This window comes from Salvelinus fontinalis, chromosome 23 (genome assembly GCF_029448725.1).
Source record: "Salvelinus fontinalis isolate EN_2023a chromosome 23, ASM2944872v1, whole genome shotgun sequence".
Classification (NCBI taxonomy): domain Eukaryota; kingdom Metazoa; phylum Chordata; class Actinopteri; order Salmoniformes; family Salmonidae; genus Salvelinus; species Salvelinus fontinalis.
In genome coordinates this window covers 2930811-2954673 of record NC_074687.1, presented here as the reverse complement: position 1 = coordinate 2954673, position 23863 = coordinate 2930811, and the positions used below count along the sequence as shown (strand labels likewise).

Here is a 23863-nt window from a genome sequence, read left to right as displayed (position 1 = left end):
GGGAAGGCCCTTTGTTTCAGCATGACAATTCCCACATGCACAAAGCGAGGTCCATACAGAAATGGTTTGTTGAGATCGGTGTAGAAGAACTTGACTGGCCTGCACAGAGCCGGACCTCAACCCCATCGAACACCTTTTTGATAAATTGGAATGCCGACTTCGAACAAGGCCTAATCGCCCAACATCAGTGCCCGACCTCACCAAAGCTCTTGTGGCTAAATGGAAGTAAGTCCCCGCATCAATGTTCCAACATCTAGTAGAAAGCCTTCCCAGAAGAATGGAGGCTGTTATAGCAACAAAGGGGGGGGACCAACTCCATATTAATGTCCATGATTTTGGAATGATATGGTCGACGAGCAGGTGTCCACACACTACATGTCCAAAAGTATCAGACTTGGATGAGTTAGGGTGAGTAATGAAGAAAACAGGGGGGGGGGAATTGTGTAGTAGCCCATCTTTCATTAGCAGAAAACAAAACAAAAAGAGGAATAGCGTCCAACTTATATTTTGCCCATGTAGGGATTTAATGCTCTGTAGCCATATGCTAGGCTGTGTGATTGTGCATGATAGCATGTGTGAATCATAATGGGGTTCCTTCTGTCGACTCTTCCCCTTGCACGTGTTGGGTTTGAGCAATCAATCAAATTTATTTATAAAGCCCTTACATCAGCTGATGTCACAAAGTCCTGTACAGAAACCCAACCTAAAACACCAAACAGCAAGCAATGCAGGTGTAGAAGCACGGTGGCTAGGAAAAGCTCCCTAGAAAAGGACAGAACCTAGGAAGAAACCTAGAGGAACCAGGCTATGAGGGGTGGCCAGTCTTCTGGCTGTGCCGGGTGGAGATTATAACAGAACATGGCCAAGAAGTTCAAATGTTCATAGATGACCAGTAGGGTCAAACAATAATCACAGTGGTTGTCAAGGGTGCAACAGGTCAGCACCTCAGGAGTAAATGTCAGTTGGCTTTTCATAGCCGATCATTCAGAGTATAGGTTAGGTTTGATGTGATTTTCAAAGTCTCGAGCCTCCTTGGCAGTGGAGAACGTGTGTGTGTGTGTGTTCTGAAAGGTAAAGATGAGCTACTTTATAACCTGTCTAGCACAACTAGCAAGCTACATCTCTTTTACACATGTATTTCGGGATTCCTACTCTACACTAATTTGCCTGATGGTAGTGGAGAAGGAGTCTCATTTCTAACAATTGTATTTGATTGCAAGTGTCCTCCCCTCGACCCCTCATTTAAGTTTTCAAAAGGACACGAGGAGCCAAGTAAATCTAGTTTAGAAAAAGGCCTTGATCAAATCTCAGGGCTTTGAATTTAATTTGTCTTTCCTTGATTCCTCACATCCTTCTCATAGGGCATTGGAGGAGAAGGTCTGAGATTCCTCCCCTTGGACCTTCTCCGCCAATGTCCTATGATGAGAGAATGTGAGGAATCAAGGAAAGACCATAGAGATTCATCCAACTTCAGAAATGCATCCTTCCTTCCTCATTTCCTTGATAATCACAGATCTATAACTTGAATGGATAGGTGTAATCAAGGTCACTACCCTACCTTCAAGGAAAGGAAGATGTATTTCTTAAGCATTCAAACAGGGCCCAGGTGACGGGAGGAGAACGAAGACAATGGAGATTCTAGAAAGCATGTAGTGACAATTCTTATAAATTACTGACATTTGTAATCATTTATTTACATTCATTCAAAATAAGAAAATTAAAGCTTAATGTTAAATTTGACATGACATGTTAAAATGTGTACTAAAATAGATCGACAAACATATTATGGCTTTACATTTCATTAGTTATAAATACCCATAATATCACCCTGTTTTTTCTGCTGATTAGCGATAACTTGTATATTCAGAATCACTTGTATTTGTGAGGAGTTGCGTATAAATATCCTACCATCATTAAAACGTAGTATAGTTTATGCCACAACAGGTTCGGCCCTTTCCTTTAAAGGAAAATTCCATGAAATTTGACACATTTACCTGGTTTTACACGCATCTTGACCCAGAAAGGTGGAATTTCTGCTTACTTGGGAAATAAGTGGTCGTATTTTGAGTCAGTTTGGTCAAAAAGTTGTTTTGGCATGTTATTAATATGGTAAATAAAAAATTAAGCAGAATATTACCTAAAACAGTCATCTACTACAGCCAAGTTTAAGTGTAAAACCAGGTTCATGTCAAATTACATAGAATGTCCCTTTAAGATCTGTCTATTTTAGGAAGCCCTATCTAAGCAGCTGGCCCATCAGTAAAGTGGCCAGGGAGCTAGCCAGCACGGTCAGGGAGCTGGCCCAGTTGGGACCGGCCCGGCCGTACAGACTGAGCTCTGGTATGTTTCGGTGGATGAAGCTGGAGAAGGTGGACACCTTGGCGTAGACGCCGGGTTGGTTGGCCTGGGCACAGCCCAGGCCAAAACTCACCACCCCAGCCTGCACCCAGGTCCCGTTCACCATCTGGCAGACCAGGGGTCCTCCAGAGTCCCCCTGTGGAGAAAGAGGGAGATGGGTGAGAAGTAAGAAAAAGTACGTTAGTCTGCTATTACACACACAGGTGAGGTGAGCGTACCTGACAGGAGTCCTTGCCCCCCTCTTGATAACCGGCACAGATCATGTCAGAACGGATGTCCACTTTCTCCGATGGGTTAAGGTCGTACATCATCTGACAGGAAGACGCCGAGATGATTGGCACCTGCACTTGCTGCAGTGTTCCCGCTCCACTCAGAGAGACTGAGAGACAGCCAGGGAAGTTGAGGGAGAGTGAGTAGGCAGGTCAAATAAAAGGAGTAAGAGAATGCCTACACCAACAATACATTTGGGTTGCGGGTTCACAATTGTACCTTTTCTGAGATTTCTGCCAAGCAAGGAGGGGAATTGATTTACACACACAAAACTTAGGACACCTACTCATTCCAGGGTATTTATTTGGACTATTTTCTACATTGTAGAATAGTGAATACATATGGAATCTATTAACCAAAAAAAGGGTTAAACAAATCCAAATATATTTTATATTTGAGATTCTTCAAAGTAGCCACCCTTTGCCTTCATGACAGCTTTGCATTCTCTCAACCAGCTTCATGAGGTAGTCACCTGGAATGCATTTCAATTAACATGTGTGCCTTGTTAAGTTAAGGAGGAAAGAAATTCCAGAAATTAATGTGTTTGAGACAATTAGTTGTGTTATGGCAAGAAAAAAATCTAATTTTATTTGTCACATACACATGGTTAGCAGATGTTAATGCGAGTATAGCAAAATGCTTGTGCTTCTAGTTCCGACAATGCAGTAATAACCAACGAGTAATCTAACCATTCCACAACTACTACCTTATACGCACAAGTGTAAAGGGATAAAGAATATGTACATAAAGATATATGAATGAGTGATGGTACAAAACGGCATAGGCAAGATGCAGTAGATGGTATAGAGTACAGTATATACATATGAGATGAGTAATGTAGGGTATGTAAACATTATATTAAGTGGCATTGTTTAAAGTGGCTAGTGATACATTTTTACATACATTTCCATCAATTCCCATTATTAAAGTGGCTGGAGTTGAGTCAGTATGTTGGCAGCAGTCACTAAAATAAGCAAAGAGAAACGACAATCCATTACTTTAAGACATGGTCAGACAATGCGGAAACTGGCTCATGAGGACCGCCACAGGAAAGGAAGACCCAGAGTTACCTCTGCTGCAGAGAATAAGTTCATTAGAGACTTACCAACTTCAAATTGCAGCCCAAATAAATTCAGAGTTCAAGTAACAGGCATCAACTGTTCAGAGGAGACTGTGTGAATCAGGCCTTCATCGAATTGCTGCAACGAAACCATTACTAAAGGACACCAATGAGAAGAAGAGACTTGCTTGGACCAAGAAACACAAGCAATGGACATTAGACCGGTGGAAATCTGTCCAAATTAGAGATTTTTGGTTCCAACCACCATGTCTTTGTGAGACGAGGAGTAGGTGAACAGATAATCTCTGCATGTGTGGTTCCCACTGTGAAGCATGGAGGTGGTGGTGTGATGGTATTTTAATGGTGACACTGTCAGTGATTTATTTAGAATTCAAGGCACACTCAACCAGCATGGCTACCACAGCATTCTGCAGCGATACGCCATCCAATCTGGTTTGGGCTTAGTGGGACTATCATTTGTTTTTCAACAGGATAATGACCCAACACATCTCCAGGCTGTGTAAGGGCTATTTGACCAAGAAGGAGTGATGAGTGCTGCATCAGATGAACTCGCCTCCACAGTCACCCAACCTCAACCCAATTGAGATGGTTTAGAGTTAGAACGCTGGGTTAAGGAAAAGCAGCCAACAAGTGCTCAGCATTTGTGGAAACTCCTTCAAGACTGTTGGAAAAGCATTCCAGGTAAAGCTGGTTGAGAGAATGCCAAGAGTGCAAAGCTGTCAAGGCAAAGGGTGGCTACTTTGAAGAATATAAAATATATTTTGATTTGTTTAACACTTTCTTGGTTACTACATGATTCCATGTGTTACTTCCTAGTGTTGATGTCTTCACTATTATTATACAATGTAGAAAAGTGTAAAAATAAAAACCCTTGAATGAGTAGCTGTGAATCAGTCAGTCACCGTGACAGGCTTAGACTACTGCACATGGAACATACTGACAGATAGTCCTCCCATGAGTGAGAGTGTTGACCACTGTGACAGTCCACTGAGTCAAAGAGGTTGACGTTCCTTTAAGTGGAAGTTAGATTTTGCCGCTATATACGTAATGCCTTAATCTCTCTTACCCCCGTCGCGGATGTTTCCCCAGCCTGTGATGTAGCAGGGCAGGCCACCGGGGAACAGTGTCCCGGCGTCAGGAAGACAGACAGGACGGACATACCCCGACCAGACGATGGGTCTCTGCAGCTGCACCAAGGCCATGTCCTGTCCCAAACTTGGGTCCGAGTAGCCGGACGGGATCACGACGCGCTCCACGAGGTGCGACATCTCGTTGGGGTTCAGGCTGTTGAGCTGGTGACGGCCAACGTAGAGGATGTAGCCCGACACGTCTAAAGGACTGGGAGAGGAGAGTTACAACACCTTACAGCTAACAACTGAAAAGTCTTATTTCCCCACCCCCCCAGACACAGTTTAGAGGATGATACGTTTTCTGTTTTCCTTTAGATGTTTTAACAGTATTATGGTCCAACCCAATTTAAGACCTACTCAGTGATCTTTACAGACGTTTTCCTAATTTGAATTATTGAAGAATAGGCTTTTATACCAGTTTATACGTGCCAAAGTCAATCAAGGTATTACTTAAAAAATATATTTTTTTACATATTATGAGGCTAGACGCACCACCCACATAGTGAATGGAGTGGGAGCCCCCGCACAGAGTGTGAAAGCCTTATAGTCGAGCTATCTTATGCAAGAATCTACAAAAACACGTGATCTTATGTATGTGTAGACAGGAGACGAAACTGGGTTAGGACAATGGATAAGGACAATGGGTGCCAAAGTGACTCCAGGCATACGTTCTCTAACGGTTACCCCAAGTTGGGCAAGCAAGCGCAATTGACTGTCGGCCCAAATAATGCATGTCCTACCTCTACACACAAAACAGGAACCTTTCTCCCAGAAACAGGCTCCAAAAAGAACAGCTCTATCACTGGTGTGCAGAATATTACACACTGCTGTCTCCAGTTAAGCTAAGAGGAACCAGTTACCTCCTATCAGCTCTTAGCGGAGTGCCAAGACATCATGGGGTCATGCTACACAGACCAGTTAGAAAAGGCCTCTTATTAATGCACACACACTTTTCTATCTTTATAGGAGTTTGTTAAAGAAACTCTCAAGCCCAATGCCTAGGATTAAAGAATGATATAAAGCAAGGCCTCATTTCTATTACAGCATATTGGATGACTATCATTCATATTCCATTCACCCAGCTCAATGTAACGTCGATGGGTTCAGGCTACTACAGCACACTCAAATTTGCCATATACCATCATGAGGATCCTACAACCTAGCCTACACAAGTTTATAACATACGTACACAAGTAGGGAGAAATTGGAGTTATCAAGATGACAGTGTGACACATTCAATACCACCTTGCACACTCTTGCCTGCATCTAGATAATCTGGGGTGTATTCATTAGTTCAAACGAGAGTTTCAGGTAGGTCCCTCCCATTTAGTTTCCTTCCGTTTAAGATTTTTTTTGCAACAGAATAAGGAGAATGAATACACCCGTTATCGAAGTTCACCTTCATAACTTTGCTCGTTGTATAATTCTTTCTAGCATCTACGCGCTCTCCTCTCACCCGATCCACATCGATGGGGCTGTAGAGGAGCGGGGTCGAGAGCTTCAAGTTCCTCAGGGTCCACATCACTAAGGAATTAACATTGTCCACATGCTTCAGGAAGCTGAAAAGATTTGGCATGGGCTCTGAGATCTTCCAAAAGTTCTACAGCTGCATCTTGACTGGCTGCATCACTGCTTGGTACAGCAACAGCAAGGCACCGGACCACAAAGCGCACTGAGTAGGGCTGGGAATTGCCAGGAACCTCACAATATTATCACAATACTTAGCTGCCAATATGATTTATTGGAATTCTCACAATTCATATATATATATATATATATATATATATATATATATATATATATATATATATATATAGCAATTCAATACTGTGATTTTATTGCAATTCGATGTTCCAAACATATTGCTCACCACATGTCTGCTGCAGAGGGACAAGAGAATTAGTTTTGATCAGTCATGGAAATAAACGTGATGAAAACAAAATTGGCTCCCTCAGGATTGGTGGGTCCCCTGTGGGACAGTTGAGCTAATGTAGGCTAATGCGATTAGCATGAGGTTGTAAGTAACAAGAAGGGGCCAATCCTTAAGAGGGTTTAAGAAGATGGAGAACAAGCTATGAATAAAAACATGAGTTTTAGTGCGATACAGCTTGTGGTGTAGTGGAGAGTATATACCCACTTATTTTTCAGTGGGCATTGTTATATACTCACTTCATAATCCCCAATGATACGTATCAGTGTAGTGGAGGTATACAACATATCAACTAATTAGGGCTGTTGGAACCGATTGGAATGTTTAGCGTAACATTTTGATAAACTATTTCTTCACATTTTAAGCGTGGCAATGTACACAGCAGTATTTCCTAAATGCAATTTGCGGGAACAGTTGTAAATAGCACACTGCACATGCAAGCAGGACAGAGATGGAAATAACCATTTGAAAGAGGGGGGGATTTAAAGATGCATCAACTATCATGGGTAGCTAATATTAGGATAATGCCTTTGGCTGCTAGACAATGAAAGAAAAAGCATTTGCATTCTCCTGTTCTATTGGTTAAGTCTTTATAAAAATAATTCCCTCCACGTTTCTCTGGTGGGATTTTGTCTATAGGCTGCTTTGAAGCTAGGTAAGACTTGCCTCATAATATGAGGTAAAACGTCCAGGTTACAAACAATTAAGTTACGGGAAAAATATAGTGATGCTAATGATCGGCCTAACTGTCTTCTGGTAGATAGAGGTTTATGGGAGAAAACTAGAGGGAGAAACTAGATACAAAAGTAGTCTATGCCTACCTATCTGAATGATATAATTATTATTTGCGTCAATCCAGGGGCCATTTATTTTGCTCATATGCGACATTAACACCACTAAATCAACACTTGAATAAAAAAAAGGCAACTACACCAAGATTTTTCCCAACCTCAAAAGTAGTCTCCTGATGTGGCTTAAGCATTGTTATGGACATAGAAAACAATGTTTGTGTGTAAAAAAATAAATAAATCTGAAACGTGTTTTTCTGACTCAGTCAGTTTCAATAGTAAGCCTACTGCACAGTACAGCTTTGGTTGGCCTGACAAAGACCAATATGGGATTTATAATTTTAGGTCATTCAGAGTGTACAGCGTATTTGGAAAGGATTCAGACTGCTTCCCCTTTTCCACATTTTGTTACGTTACAGCATTATTCTAAAATGGATTAAAATGTTTATTTTTTACTCACAATAACATAATGACAAAGTGAACACAGGTATTTAGAAATGTTAGCAAATAAACACCTTATGACAAAAGTATTCAGACCCTTTGCTATGATTCTCGAAATGTCAGTGTCACTGACAGAGCTCCAGAGTTCCTCTGTGGAGATGGGAGAACCTCTCGTAGAGTGGCCAGACAGAAGCCACTCAGTAAAAGGCACCCAACAGCATGCTTGGAGTTTTCCAAAGGCACCAAAAGGACTCTGACCATGAGAAGCAAGATTCTCTGGTCCACTGAAACCAAGACTGAACTCTTTGGCCTGAATGCCAAGCGTCACATCTGGAAGAAACCTGCCTCCATCACTACGATGAAGCATGAATCATGCTGTGGGGATGTTTTTCAGCGGGAGGGACTGGGAGACTAGTCCAGATCGAGGGAAAAATGAACGGAGCAAAGTACAGAGAGATCATTGACGAAAACCTGCAACATGATACTGCCACCCCTGTGCTTCACGGTTGGGAAGGTGTTCTTCAGCTTGCAAGCCTCCCCCTTTTTCCTCCAAAAATAACAAGTCATTATGGCCAGACAGTTCTATTTTTGTTTCATCAGACCAGAGGACATTTCTCCAAAAAGTACGATCTTTGTCCCCATGTGCAGTTGCAAACCGTATTCTGGCTTTTATATGGCGGATTTGGAGCAGTGGCTTCTTCCTTGGTGAGCGGCCTTTCAGGTTATGTCGATATAGGACTCGTTTTACTGTGGACATAGATACTCTGTACCCATTTCCTCCAGCAGCTTCACAAGGTCCTTTGCTGTTGTTCTGGGATTGATTTGCACTTTTCGCACCAAAGTACGTTCATCTCTAGGAGACAGAACGCATCTCCTTCCTGAGCGGTATGACAGCTGTGTGGTCCCATGGTGTTTATACTTGCGTACTATTGTTTGTACAGATGAACATTGTACCTTCAGGCATTTGGAAATTGCTCCCAAGGATGAACCAGACTTGTGGAGGTCTACAATTTTTTTCTGAGGTCCTGGCTGATTTCTTTTGATTTTCCCACAATGTCAAGCAAAGAGGTACTGGGTTTGAAGGTAGGCCTTGAAATACATCCACAGGTACACCAATTGACTCAAATGATGTCAATTAGCTTATCATAAGCCATGACATTTTCTGGAATTTTACAAGCTGTTTAAAGGCAGTCAACTTAGTGTATGTAAACTTCTGAAGCAATAATCTGTCTGCAAAAAAGTGTTGGAAAACTTACTTGTGTCATGTACAAAGTAGATGTACTAACCGACTTGCCAAAACTAGTTTGTTAACAAGAAATTTGTGGAGTGGTTGAAAAACAAGTTTTAATGACTCCACCCTAAGTGTATGTAAACTTCCGACTAAAACTGTAACTAGTGAAGTTAGTTAAGAACAAATTCAATAAAAATGTCCTAGATTATGGGGCATTGTGTGTAGATGGGGGGAAAAACACCAATTTAATCAGTTTTAGAATAAGGCTGTAATCTAACTAAATGAGGAAAAAGAAAAGGGGTCTGAATACTAACCGAATGCACTCTGTGTCACCATTTCTCATAGGAATTCACACAGGGTACCTTTCATTCACCAGGCGGGCAGTTTGGAAAAATGTTGCCAATTTGAGTATACCCACTTCTCCAGCATTGGGTACAGCCAACTAGTCAAAAAGAATATCCCAATATGTAGGCTTAACTGTATAAATTGTTCTTCCCCATCACTAGCAGTGAGCAATGTTCCCTTTAAGCTACACACGGGCGCAGCTCCCCGGGATAGCTGCGCAGAAGAATTATCCACCCACGCAGAGAAGCACGAGATTTAACTTCTCAACTTCCTAGAGTTTTCCCCCCTTAGTTAACATTGTCAACATTTCCCTTCACTGTTGGACATCTCCCTTCACTGTGATCAAATCAACACAATTGGCCACTTTCAAAGCAACATACCGAAAAACATTATGCAAGAGATTTTGTTGTAGGCAGGACACATTGGAGTAGGATTCTATTGCATTGACAGGCACGACTCGGACCCGTACCCTACACAGACCGGTGCGCTGTAACCAATCAGAGCTGCAGTAGGCCTATATGCAAATAGACCATTGCCATATGGATCTGTGCCATTCACTTTGATCTGGACTGTGTTTACAGCATGAGCGGTTGTGAGTAGATGCGCTTGTTTTGAGATCAAAGTGAGAGCTGCAGGTAACTATCATTTGCTAGTTAGTGAGTTGTTAGCCCAGTTATAGATCAGTTGTAGTCAGCAATGGGGGAGTGGTTACTTCCTACAAGAGCAGAAAACATGTACATTTCTAGACATCTTTGAAAAGTGAGCCAGGTAAAGAGGCAGTGTGGTATTTTAAAACAGGCTTGAAAAGGCTAAATAGCCAATAGGAAGAGAGTAGCATAATTTGTCTGATTCTCTGTAATAATGGTATGAGAATAATACATTTTATGAAGTGGGTTCTTGCATCAAACAAACAACATTTCCTTGTCTGAAGGACAAGTGGATAAACAGGTTAATACCAAGCCCTGCATGACTTTTTCAAAAGTCTCATGAAATGTAGTTGTACATTGAACACCACACGTTGGCTGCTACTGTAGGCTGACTGATAGAACAGCTATTTTTGTGTTAAAATGTTATGGGATGCTTTTTCTCCATTGTTTTTGACGGTAGGCCACTGTTATGCCTACATTATGATCACATAGCCACAGCCTACTTGACCACTGTCATACTAACTTAAAGCTGGTACAGCCTCAGTGTTCACAGTAAACACACAACTTTCAAGTTCAAACTCAGCAGACCTGCAATTTGCTCAGTGCAACCCCCCCCCCCCCCCCCCCCCCCCCAGCCCCCACCCCCCAACATTTGAAGGAACATGGGTGAGTATGGCCCAGTGCATCACTGGGGCCCGAGCAACCTGCTATCCAGGACCTCTATAACAAATTGTCAAAGACTCCAGCCACCCATGCAAAATACTATTCTCAACAGGACCCTGAATAGCTTCTACCCCCAAACTAGAAGACTGCTAAATAGCTAATCAAATGGCTAACCTTTTTTGGTACTAACTCTTGCAGTCTATACACACACACACACACACTAGACTCTACACCCCCTGTGGCAGAAGAATCAGAATTAGTGTAACATAGATAATTAAGATGTCTTATCTGCATAATATGCTTATGTGATATAGTTATTAGAACATATCCCTTTGGACTCTGGTGTTGGCAGTTACACTTCTTCCCTTAGCTGGGGCTCAGTCACCTGGGGCCCAGAGAGGGAAGAGGTCAGGCTTGTCTTTCACATGGTGTAATGCAGAATATTAGAAAGGGAAGAGGACAGGAGGGAACATTGTCTTCATATGTAAATGTGTCTTTACCTATTCTTAAACCATGTGAAGGGATGGCGTGATTAATGGGGAACCAATTACTTGTCTCCACAATGTCTGTGCACCAGTCACTCCCTCCTTTGGCATTGGGGGATGTGTGGTAGTGTCTGGAACCATTGTATGTCATCTCTGATGTTGCACTTATCCTGGGTTAGTGTATGACCTAGAGGCTCACTCCCCTCAGTGAGCTTGTCCAGGAGTGGGGTCAAGGGGCTTTACTTGAGATGGGAGTATCTGGAGGTGACAATTGATTTATGCCATTAGATGAGTTGGTGTTTTTGTGCTATGAAGTACCAGGAACGAGATCGGAACCTCGTCTTAGGGACCAAACTGAATGATAAATTATAGTGAATGCCATCTGGCTACGGGATACTCATTTTTCATTTAAAAAGTCTCACCTTGTGACCCGTTCAAAACATCTGGTTTGTTATGTCGACTAGGGGGTGGATCTTTGCTAAAAAAGATCTCAGTAGCCTTTGTGTTGCCGCTCTCAACGGATCATCAGAAATGGTGATTCGTGGACAAGCCATTGGTATTGCAAAGCTCTCACTATTAAAGATTTAGTTTAAGTATAACTCTGACTTGTGATAAGTTTGTCTCTCCTCATTTGATAGTAAATAAATGAACCACCACACACTGCTGCCTATTATCTATCCTGTGGTCTAGTCACTTCACCCCTGCCTATATATACATAGTTGCCTCTACCTCGGCTCGTACCCCTGCCGACTCGGTACTCCCTGTATATAGCCTTGTCACTCGTTATTGTTCTTCACTGTATTTATTCCTTGTGTCACTATCCTAAAACATATTAAATTCTGCATTGTTTGAAAAGGACCCTTAAGTAAGCATTTCACTGTTAGTCTACACCTGTTGTTTTACGAAGCATGTGACAAATACAACTTGATTTCACCTTTGGACTTCAGTGCACAACAGCTGTGTGACCAGGCGCAAAAACCTCTCCCAAGCCAAACCTTCATACCATAACCGCTACACAGCCTACATCGTTGTCACCATATAAACATTAGTCAAACTACGCGTTTTTAAATTCACAATCCAAGTGTACAATTACGCAGTACAGTGTAGCCTAAAGCAAGCAGTTACACCGACAGGCCTCGGTGGCAATACATTTATTAAACCGAAAGCTTACCTTGACTTGATAAAGTTGCAGTGTTGGCTAGCCTTAGCATGCTAGCTAACAAATAGCATTCCTCTCCGAGTCAGGTTGCTGAAGAAGCCAAACTAGTTGCATTAGCTAAGTGAAAGGTAAACTAAGAAAAATATATACATTGAAATATAGCTCTGCTGCTTCTCCTTAAATTAAGAAATTCCTTTGTTCAAAACTCTTCAACTATCAGGGTTCTACACAGGTGGAACCAACTTCAGGTGGTGGCACCAACAGATGATTTGGTCGCACCAATCTATAACATAATTTGTTTTATCATTGATAATGACCTGGCCCCAGTCCCATAATGTGCCTGCATGCCATACAGAACCAGGTAAATAATGACTAGCCATCTTTTGAATTAGCACGCCCTTGTGTTCTTACATAGATTTACTGTAACGGAAAAGAAGACTTGCCAAATGTATTCATTGCAGATTACTAAGTGCCCTGTGTTATTTTCTGCGCAATCCTCTAGAAGGCAGAATTTGAAGGGAAAAAAAATGATACTTGATACCAAAATTATACCACTACAAAATTGAGTTTTTCACTCAATTTTTTTATTTTTATGTTTAATGTGTGGAGTTTCACTCTCAAATAATTTTTTAAAAAATAGAACAACAATGTTCTAAGTCCACAACAATGCTTAAAACTACATTGAGGAACCATTTGAGGTCTGTGGAAGAAACAATTCTTAGAAATTTAGACTTTTGTATAGTCACCCTTTAATTAATGTGTGCACCAGCTACACAGGTGTGTCTGGTAACAGTGTTTCTGTAGCACACTGGTGATGGCGTTATCAAAAAAAAAAGTCCACTAGATTGATGCATAATCATTCTGCCAGGTAGGCATAAGCAACTTTGTAGTTACCTTTTAATTGCCTTTCCATCTACCCGATAACAGATAGGCTATCATTAGCATCGCTAACAGTTACACAATGAGATCGACACACTGACAAAATTAAACACCCACTGTTTCCATGACAGACTGACCAGGTGAAAGCTATGATCCCTTATTGATGTCACTTGTTAAATCCACTTCAAATCAATGTAGATGAAGGGGAGGAGACAGGTTAAAGAAGGATTTTTAATCCTCGAGACAGACATGGATTGTGTATGTGTGGCATTCAGAGTATGAATGAGCAAGACAAAAGATTTAAGTGCCTTTGAACGGGGTGTGGTAGTAGATGCCAGGCGCACCGGTTTGTGTCAAGAACTGCAATGCTGCTGGTTTTTAACCCTCAGTTTCCCATGTGTTGATACACACAAATTGAGGCTGTTCTAAGGACAAAAGGGCAGGGGTGCATCCTGTTTCCATTGATCATCCTTGAGATGTTTCTACAACTTGGAGTCCACCTGTAGTAAATTCAATTGACTGAACATGATTTGGAAAGGCTATATAAAGTCCCAAAGTTGACAGTTCATGTCAGAGCAAAAACCAAGCCATGAGGTCGACGGAATTGTCCGTAGAGTTCCGAGACAGGATTGTGTCGAGGCACAGATCTAGGGAAGGGTACCAAAATATTTCTGCAGCATTGAAGGTCCAAGAACATCATTCTTAAATGGAAGAAGTTTGGAACCACCAAGATGCTTCCTCGAGCTGGCCGCCCGGCCAAACTGAGCAATCGGGGAGAAGGGCCTTGGTCAGCGAGGTGACCAAGAACCCAATGGTCACTGACAGAGCTCCAGAGTTCCTCTGTGGAGATGGGAGAATCTTCCATTAGGACAACCATCTCTGTAGCGCTCCACCAATCAGGCATTTATAGTGGAGTGGCCAGACGGAAGCCACTCAGTACATCTGGAGGAAACCTGGCACCATGTGTACAGGGAAGCATGGTGGTGGCAGCATCATCATTCTGTGGGGATGTTTTTCAGTGGCAGGGACTGGGAGTCAGTATGGAGGGAAAGATGAACAGTGCAAAGTACAGAGAACCTTCATGAAAACCTTCTCCAGAGCGCTCAGGACCTTAGACTGGAACGAAGGTTCACCTTCCACAGGACAACGACCCTAAGCGCACAGCCAAGACAACGCAGGATTGGCTTCGGGACAAGTCTCTGAATGTCCTTGAGTGGCCCAGCCAGAGCCCGGACTTGAACCCGATCTAACATTTCTGGAGAGACCTGAAAATAGCTGTGCAGCGACTCCCCATCCAACCGGACATAGCTTGAAAGGACCTGCAGAGATGAATGGGAGAAACTCCCCAAATACAGGTGTGCCAAGCTTGTAGTGTCATACCCAAGAGTTGATGCTGTAATTGCTGCCAAAGGTGCTTCAAGAAAGTACTGAGTAAAGGGTCTGAATACTTATGTAAATGTGATCAGCAAATATTTTATTAATTTGCAAACATTACTAAACCCGTTTCTGGTGTTAATTGAAGTAATAAAACAATTTAATGGATTTTAGAATAAGGCTGTAATGTAACAAAATGTGGAAAAAGTCAAGGGGGTCTGAATACACTTTATACAGTGCATTCGGGAAGTATGTGGACACCCCTTCAAATTAGCGGATTTGGCCATTTCAGCCACACCCATCGCTGACAGGTGTATTAAAAATAAAAAAATAAAATCTGGCACACAGCCATGTAATCTCCATAGGAAAACATTGGCAGTAGAATGGCCTTACTGAAGAGCTAAGTGACTTTCAATGTAGCACCGTCATAGGATGCCACCTTTCCAACAAGTCAGTGAATCAAATTTCTGCCCTGTTAGAGCTGCCCGGTCAACTTTAAGTGCTGTTATTGTGAAGTGGAAACGTCTAGGAGCAACCATTGCTCAGCCGCGAAGTGGTGGGCCACACAAGCTCACAGAACGGGACCGCCGAGTGTTGAAGCGCGTAATGCTTTCAAATCGCCTGTCCTTGGTTGCAACAGTCACTAGAGTTCCAAACTGCCTCTGGATGTAACTTCAGCACAAGAACAGTTTGTCGGGTGCTTCATGAAATGGGTTTCCTGACAATTATATCTGTGCAATGCCAAGCGTCGGCTGAAGCGATGTAAAACTCGCTGCTATTGGCCTCTGGAGCAGTGGAAATGCGTTATTTGGTGAATGAGGAAATAATGGTCTGGGCCATGCCCCTTAGTTCCAGTGAAGGGAAATCTTAACGCTACAGCATACAATGACATCCTAGACAATTCTGTGCGTCCAACTTTGTGGGAACAGTTTGCGGAAGGCCCTTTCCTGTTTCAGCATGACAGTGCCCCCGTGCACAAAGCCAGGTCCATACAGAAATGGTTTGTCGAGATCGTTGTGGAAGAACTTGACTGGCCTGCAGAGCCCTGACCTCAACTCCATCGAACACCTTTGGGATGAATTGGAACACCGACAACACCCTTCAATTTTTAAGGTAGGCTATTCCATGATAGTTGAATTTGCGATGAGCCATACAGTTAAGACTGAACTTTTTAAATACCTGGTTTGCATACCCATTCTTGCCATAGCATTTACAGATAGATATCATTTGAAACATCTTTCCTACCACTGTCGGTCTCCATGCAACAACCAGCAATTTAAAGCTGTGCACTCGATGCCCGAAAGATTATCCAGGTTAAACGTGTGCGACAATTAAAATCGACATAACTTTGGATATCCATCTTTTTAAAATGTTTTATCAATTATGTAGCCTAGATTAAAAAAAGCATTATAATATTTTTGTTCACTCGCCCTAGCGGCCATCTTCGGGGGATGATAAACTGGCCCTGTATGTCGAGCCCCAACAGACGGGTATTCCTGTGCCGTCGTCGCCTCTTCCCGAAAGTTGGTATATTTTTGGTCAATTGCACATTACTGTTTGAATAAAAACATGGGAAAATAATTACTGTGTATGTCTATGGAATAGGGTGAGAACCTATTAAAATCAATTAACCCTGAGGAGGATGGAAAATAGCTGTCCTCGGACAACACAATGGCTCTATCCTGGAAGGTGCTGTTGAGGCTACTGTAGACCATTGCAAAACAGTGTTTTAATCCGTTATTTGGTTACATGTGAATATATTTAGTATAGTTCTATCTAAAAAAGGATAGCTTTTTTAATGTTTCACTATTGTTTTTATGTAATTCACTGAGTAGGATGGTCCTCCCCTTCCTCCTCTGAGGAGCCTCCACTGGTGGACACCTACTTTGGGAAGCAGTGGGCAGCAGACAGCACCCAATCCTTAGTGATGATGGTGCCTCCACAGATATGGCCATCCTTCATTGTCTAAAGACCAAGAGGGGGTAAAGAGGTTAAGGTGAATAAACAAAACGAGTCTTATTCCCCTCTCTCTCAGCAGGTCAGCATGATGACCAACACACACACGAAAACCAGACACGTCTTATTCCCCTCTCTCTCAGCAGGTCAGCATGATGACCAACACACACACGAAAACCAGACACGTCTTATTCCCCTCTCTCTCAGCAGGTCAGCATGATGACCAACACACACACACTAAAACCAGACAAACAAGTCTTCATGGATTTTGTTCATTCTATACCTTGACTCAGCGCTGACCTACCTGAATATCCACTTGCCACGGCCATGCCCCTACTGATGCATCTTCTCCTCCCACAATCCTGGTTCCCATGGGTGGCTGACCACACTCTTCCTGAGCATGACAAACCATGACACCTGAGAACAGTAGACGAAATGGGAAAGTACCCAATTGTCATACTTGAGAAAGTAAAGATACCTTAATAGAAAATGACAAGTAAAAGTCACCCAGTAAAATACTACTTGAGTAAACGTCACAAAGTATGTTTTTAAATATCGCAAGTAAAAGTATAAAGAATTTCAAATTCCTTATGTTAAGCAAACCAGATGTCACCATTTTTGTTTTTTTAATTTACAGATAGCCAGAGGCACACTCATACATCATTTACAAATGAAGAATTTGTCTTTAGTGATTCTGCTAGATCAGAGGCAGTAGGGATGACCAGGGATGTTCTCTTGATAAGTGTGTGACTAACAATTTTCCTGTCCTGTTAAGCTTTTTAAATGTAAACAAGTACTTTTAGGTGTTAGCGAAAGTGTATGAAGTAAAAAGTACCTTATTTTCTTTAGGAATGTAGTTTAGTAAAAGTTGTCAAATATAAATAGTAAAGTCAAATTCAGATATTCAAAACAACTACTTAAGTAGTACTTTAAAGTATACCATTACCAAACAAATATTGTAGTTTTGAAACTGCAGTCGACTGTGGTATTTTGGACCCAGTACTTGCAGCATATTGCAGGTATACTGCACTCTGACTGCCATATTTTTTGTAAGGGTTTTTACTTAAGTACTTTACACCACTTAGGACAAGAAAATGCCTCTGGCTATTTGCAAATATAAAAAATAAGAAAATCGTGCATTCTGGTTTGTTTAATATAAGGAATTGGAAATGTACACTTACTTTTGATACTTAAGTATATTTAAGCAATTACATGTACTTTTGATACTTAGGTAAATGTAAAACCAAATAATTTTAAACTTTTACTCAAGTAGTATTTTACTGGGTGACTTTCACTTTTGTCATTTCCTGTTAAGGTATTTTTTCTTTGAATCAAGTATGACAGTTGGGTACTTTTTCCACCACTGCCTTTAAATTGATACATATGCCTACGTGAGTACTCTGTCGATTAGGGCTGGCCTAGGCCCAAAGTGCAGATGCTAAGTTTGATAACAAAATAACCACACAAACAGAACCGTCATTCTGTTACCAAACTTAGTATCTGCACTGTTCTTCAAGTAGATGTTTTCGTGAAATTCTTAGTGGAAATTGTTAAAAGTAATCATTGTGCATAGTTGCATGGTTCGCTTAACTTTGCAATCGACGTGTTTGACACATTTAAAGTAAAAAATCTGAGTATCAGCGTCACTCCTGCCGTGGAAATGCCCGTAGGCAATGTTGCCGGAGTAGCCAAAATATAGGTACCCAAATACAGAGGTCTATATTTCCTTTGTAACCCGCTTACCCGCAAATGAGTCGATTGAAATTACACACAACTGACCTACTTCACTGACATGACCAGGTTATACCATAATGATATGAAAACTCACCTGTGAAACACCAAAAAAGCCTAACATAAAAGTCTGAATTCGGTATCATTTTCGAGGGACAGGCTACTTTCAGGTAGCCTCAAACTTCCCAAAAAAACTAGTATTCTTGAGAAGTCTTGTGTTCTAAATCAAATGGTCCGTACAGCAGCTAATTTTCACGGAAACCCACTTTCCACAATAGCGGCGTTGAAATTCTTCAGGACGTGTGAATGGTTAAAAACACGTATGAAAATGTGTACAAATTATTATTTACAAATGAAATGCCTACTAAATGTATGCCTTGCGAAAACAAAGAGAACAATACGGTTACTGACAACCTCTTGGTTTATGCTTCCATTTAATACAAGGTTTGGAGAACCAGACCTGTGTACCAAATTCGTCAGAAAATTCCGAACGTCGAGACAGGCATTTGATTGTCCCATTCGTTTATCACGTGAGCAAAGCACCTGTGATCCTACGGGGAAGGTGTGGCAGGGGGTGTATTCCTTACGCCGATTCTGTTGCAAAATGTTAATTCCAAACGGAAAACGTTTTGCAACAAAAAACGAGAGTTTCTATTGGACAAATTCAGGTAGGTCTCCTGTATTCTGACCCCGAGTTGGCTCTAGAAAATCTATCCTCTATATTTATTCCTCTGGCAGATAAACACACACATTTTAAACAATTCAGAGTCAAAGATCGTTCAGAAGAAAACCAAGGGTTTGATCTATCTGAGCTCATTCAGATGAGAAATCAGGCCTCGGCCAAAGCAAGAAAAACTGACTCTGTAGTGGACTTGCAATCTTTCAGACAATTGAGAAACAGATGTACTATCTCCATTATGAAGCTAAATAAAGCTACTTTTTAAGCTCCATCTTTGATTCTGCTGGTGATCCTTCTACATTTTGGAAAACAGCAAATGCACTGAAGCGTACAAATTCCTCTTCTTTCTTGCCTATGCGAATTCCGTGGAAGGGACACCGATCTCAAAGAAGATTTATGTTAAGAAGCTGAGAATAAAAATGGGCTTGTTTTTCTAGAAATACATCCTGTCTCGTGCTATATAGTAGAAAGCAGATTATTCAGTCGACGTTCCTATCAGTCCTAGACTATGGCGACATCACCTATATGAACCCAGCTGCCACTTCCTTAAAGCCATTAGATGCAGTTTATCATAGCGCACTGTGCTTTATTACGAGCAACAATTTGAATACTCATCACTGCATTCTGTACCAGAAAGTTGGTTGGCCCTTTTTGATGTCGCATAGGTTGATATATTGCTATGTTTTCATGTATAAAGCCCTTTTACAAAAAGTCCCACTGTACCTAACATCCTTACTAATCTTTAGACATCTCTAGAAAATCCTTTGGTCTCTACTGAGTTAGGTAAATCAGCTTTTAGTTTTCCTCCACCTTATTTGTGGAACAATCTTCAAACTGTTCTTAAATGTGATGTTCTGGTGCATCAAGTGTAATTCAGAAAGATGATTGAGGACCTTATTACTGATGAATGTATTTCTTTATGATCGTATTGTTCTTTCTTTCCGCCTGCATTTTGTATTTAGATTTAGATTTTTGTATTTTTTGTAATTTAAGTAATTCAGGGCTCATCTGTAAGAGATCTTGGTCTCAGTATGACTCCCTGATAATATAAAGGTAAAAAAAAAAATGTAAAGGTCCCTCCCGCTTTTTTCCTTTTTGCTTCCGTTTGGTTCTTAGATGGTAAACGGCTTCCGTTGCGAGACGTAATAAATACACCCCAGGTACCTGCGGTTTGGTTTACCTGAGTGAGGTGCGCTTGGAGCACCAATATTGGACATTTGACACCTGAGAGGACTGCAACACTATTCCTGTGGGTGATTGAAAAGGGGACATCGACAATGATATTATTTTTCATACTTGCAGGTATGTGTAGCCATCTCGATTTCTTTTGTATTCTTTCAGTTATTAATTCCAAAACGGCCAACACCTTTTCCCCCACACCACTGTAGGGGGGACATCACTGGCGATCAAATCATATGGATAGATTTACTACATCACAGCTGCTTTGCTTTGTCTATCCCTATCTTGTATGTCATGTTGCAGTTTCAACACCCTGGTTAATCATTAACCACATGAAAAAGATAATAAAACTATTCTCTCCCGGAACTAAGGGAAGAAATGTGCCATTTATTACATTTTCTACATTTGCTATATCATGTATTTGATGGATTTAGGACTTTTGTTGTTCTTGTCCTGTGCTTGAAGGAGATTGTTTTGTTAGGGGTATTTCATTTTGAATAGGGCTAGTATGTCACGATTCAGTGTGTTGAATCAATGGCAAACATAATCACTTCTCCAAACCTGTCTAAGATATTTCCACTTTTGCTTGACAGGCTGTAGGTTTATCTTTAACTAGCAACTGTTTAATTTCAGTATATTCAGTATATTCTTGTTCAGTGTGTGTAATTCTTTGTCAGAATTTTATATTTCAAAATTCCATAGGCCTATACAATGATATGCAACTGGTATACAATACATTTGAAAGTGATTTAGAGAAATATGTGAGTATTGAGATGAATAGAATACATCTGATTTCTTTCTAGTTTTCTCCTCTGCCAGAGGCCTACAGGTGACCATTGGACAACCTACATATGAGGTTGCGCGAGGCGATGATGTCACCCTGGTGTGTAGTTTCATTCCTGCTGTACATACCAACCCCTCCACGTTGGTTATCATCACATGGTCCATGGAGGCTGATAGCCCTGTTGATCCGAAGGTCAGTCAGAAGACAAGAGATGGCTCCATTTGATAAATGTAAAAGCTTTGCTACTATTGTCGCTGTTTCTCGACAGACGGAAACACAAAGTTAAATGCTGAAATAAAGATCATTAGAAGGACAACAGTTGGGTCAAGTAGAAGGTTTCCAGGTGCACATGATAAGCTAATATCGCCCTTAGAAGACTAAATACAGCCGACTTTAATCTTTATTTTGACAGGGAGTCATGCTGAGACCACAGTCTCTTTTAAAGACGAGCCTTATAAAAAAATATACACATCAATACACTACTAAAATCAAAACTGAGATACAAAACACAATCATAGAAAACAAACATTCTTCAGTAAAACAGGTCCTCGATCAGCCGTCTGAATGGCCCTAGAGGCACCAAATCATCACATTTTAGAGAGTTTTGGAGATCACAAGTAAGGTGCAAAAAAATAACTAAAAGCAGATTTAGCTAACTCAGTGGAGATGGAAGGAAGCTCTAGATTAGCCACCCCTGAGACCGGGTCTGGTAACCCGTACGTCTATGGGTTAACAATGAACTAAGGTACTAAGGCGGGAAGTTTGTGGAGGGCTTTATAAACGAAAAGAGTGCAATGCATCAATCTACAAGACTTCAAAGAGGACCAGCCTAATTTCTGATATAGAATGCAGTGATGTGTACTGAACCAATCACCGATAATAAAGCATAGTGTGCTATGATAAACTGCTGCCAATGGATTCAATACAATGGCAGCTGCGTGCATATAGACGATATCGCCATAATCTATAACCGGCATGAATGTTGACTGAATGATTTGTTTTCTGCTATATAAGGAAAGGCATGCTCTATTCCAGCCCGGTCTCATAAACTAGACGTAACATAGTAAACTACAAATCTGTCACTCAAATTAGTATGATATGTTACGTTTGGTATGGTTAAATAAGACAGAAGGTTACTTAAGGCAAACTTGAAAGGAGGATGGGTGTTTGGTTGGGGTGGATAGGTGGACGTGTAACGTGAACGTCTAGCAACCCAAAGGTTGTGTGTTTGAATCTCATAATGGACAACTTAAGCATTTTAGCAACTTTGCAACCACTTCCTACTTTTTAGCTACTTTGCAACTACTTAGCATGTTACCTAACCCTTTAACCTAACCCCTAACCTTTAGCCGAACTAACGTTAGCCCCCTAGCTAATATTAGCATTAGCCACCTAGCCACCTAACTAACGTTAGCCATAACAAATTGCATTTTGTAACATATCATATGAAATGGATGATGAACATCCACAAATGAATACATACCATACCAAAAGTAACATATTTTACTAATTTGACTGTCCCGGATTTACATTTACTATGTTACGTCTAGGCCATGTTGCCTATTCCCATAAAGGAAGCCCTTTTGACCACTGAGTGTGTGCATTGCAGTGTGTAGGCTATGTACAGAATGTGTTCAGTATTTTGTGTCTCCCTGATTCGTGTAGATTGTTATTGCCACATTCTACTCTATCAAAAATCAAGTGGACATCAAGCCTTCCCATAAGGACCGAGTAGAGATGACCCATGACATCACTGGAGGGCGGAGCACCCTGACCCTCCGCAAGGTGTCCATGCAGGAGAACAGGCTGTGGCAGTGCAGGCTGCAAATCCCTGGAGATGAGGAGGGGACGCCTTCCGCCACCACCGAACTAGTGGTCCTGGGTGAGACAATAGTAGATGTTGACCTGTAGTCCATGTAGAGAAATAGTAGTATGATAGTTTGAAGTCTGGTGTGGGTGAAAAGGTTCCATGTGTTTAAAGATGGAACGGATAACTTCAATTCTGTGTCTTGTCATGTCAAAGGAAAAGGAAAATACTGCTTAGATGCTCTCAGTTTCCTTCAGCAAGATGGCTCTCTAGGGTGTTCATTAGGACTCCACTGCCCTCTACTGGACTACTTATAAAAAAAACACAGTATGATGTGACGTCTGCTTCCCTCTCCAGTGGCTCCCTCTGTGCCCGTCGTCAGGGTGCAGGGCGAAGCAGAGTACTGGAGCAACATCAACCTGACATGTGTGTCTGAGGAGGGCTCCCCCGCCCCGACCTATAGCTGGAAAACAAACGATGTCAGGAATACTCCCAGAGTATTCCCACCGAGGACCACTGAGAGTATGTTTTGTGTGTTTGTGTGTGTTTGTTGTTCATCTTTACTTCAAGCAAGCCATAGAATAATGGCAGAGCCACAGAGGTTATTACCAAAACTTCCTCATTTATTTATCAGTGTGTACGTGCAGCTGTCCTCTCTGAATATTAACTTCCTGATTCCTCCATTCTTTCAGAGAATGGTGTTCTATCTCTGTTTAATATCTCCATGGAGACTTCCGGTTTCTTCATCTGCACCGCGACCAACCAGGTCCGCTCTGCCAGCTCAAACTTCACCCTCACTGTCATGCCCCGTGAGTATTGAGTATACCCTGTGAGTATTGAGTATACCCTGAGTATTTCGCTTGCTATTTGTTTGGAGGTGAAATGGGGAAGGTATAGCGATGACTGAATCAAGGCATCTGCAACTCAAGTCACAGTTATCAACAAG

General features: G+C 41.5%; 2 protein-coding genes across 2 annotated transcripts in view; one reads left to right on the top strand and one right to left on the bottom strand.

Annotated features, from left to right (window-relative positions):
- Positions 1–1673: 1673 nt before the first annotated feature.
- zgc:92313 (uncharacterized protein LOC436869 homolog) lies at positions 1674–18992 on the bottom strand. Its single transcript, XM_055877579.1, has 6 exons — positions 18566–18992; positions 17042–17154; positions 16667–16746; positions 4776–5047; positions 2577–2737; positions 1674–2494 (listed from the first exon to the last, which is right to left on the bottom strand). Exons 1-6 carry the CDS (start codon positions 18612–18614, stop codon positions 2237–2239), a joined length of 933 nt encoding a protein of 310 aa, XP_055733554.1. The 5' UTR covers positions 18615–18992; the 3' UTR covers positions 1674–2236.
- Positions 18993–20298: 1306 nt separating this feature from the next.
- LOC129820705 (cell surface A33 antigen-like) overlaps positions 20299–23863 on the top strand; it is a 9516-nt gene continuing 5951 nt past the window's right edge. Inside the window, exons 1-5 of the mRNA XM_055877577.1 lie at positions 20299–20449; positions 21130–21302; positions 22776–22992; positions 23275–23439; positions 23610–23726. Coding sequence (XP_055733552.1) covers positions 20425–20449; positions 21130–21302; positions 22776–22992; positions 23275–23439; positions 23610–23726 — 697 coding nt within the window. The 5' untranslated portion in view covers positions 20299–20424. The remainder of the gene's footprint in view (positions 20450–21129; positions 21303–22775; positions 22993–23274; positions 23440–23609; positions 23727–23863) is intronic.

Excerpts from the sequence above, each read along its gene's own strand:
- zgc:92313 (XM_055877579.1), bottom strand. The coding sequence starts at position 18,614 with ATGATACCGAATTCAGACTTTTATGTTAGGCTTTTTTGGTGTTTCACA. Across the intron at positions 16,747-17,041 it reads CGTGGCAAGTGGATATTCAG|ACAATGAAGGATGGCCATAT; the intron begins GTAGGTCAGCGC and ends CTTGGTCTTTAG. Across the intron at positions 2,738-4,775 it reads GGGAAACATCCGCGACGGGG|TCTCTCTGAGTGGAGCGGGA; the intron begins GTAAGAGAGATT and ends GCTGTCTCTCAG.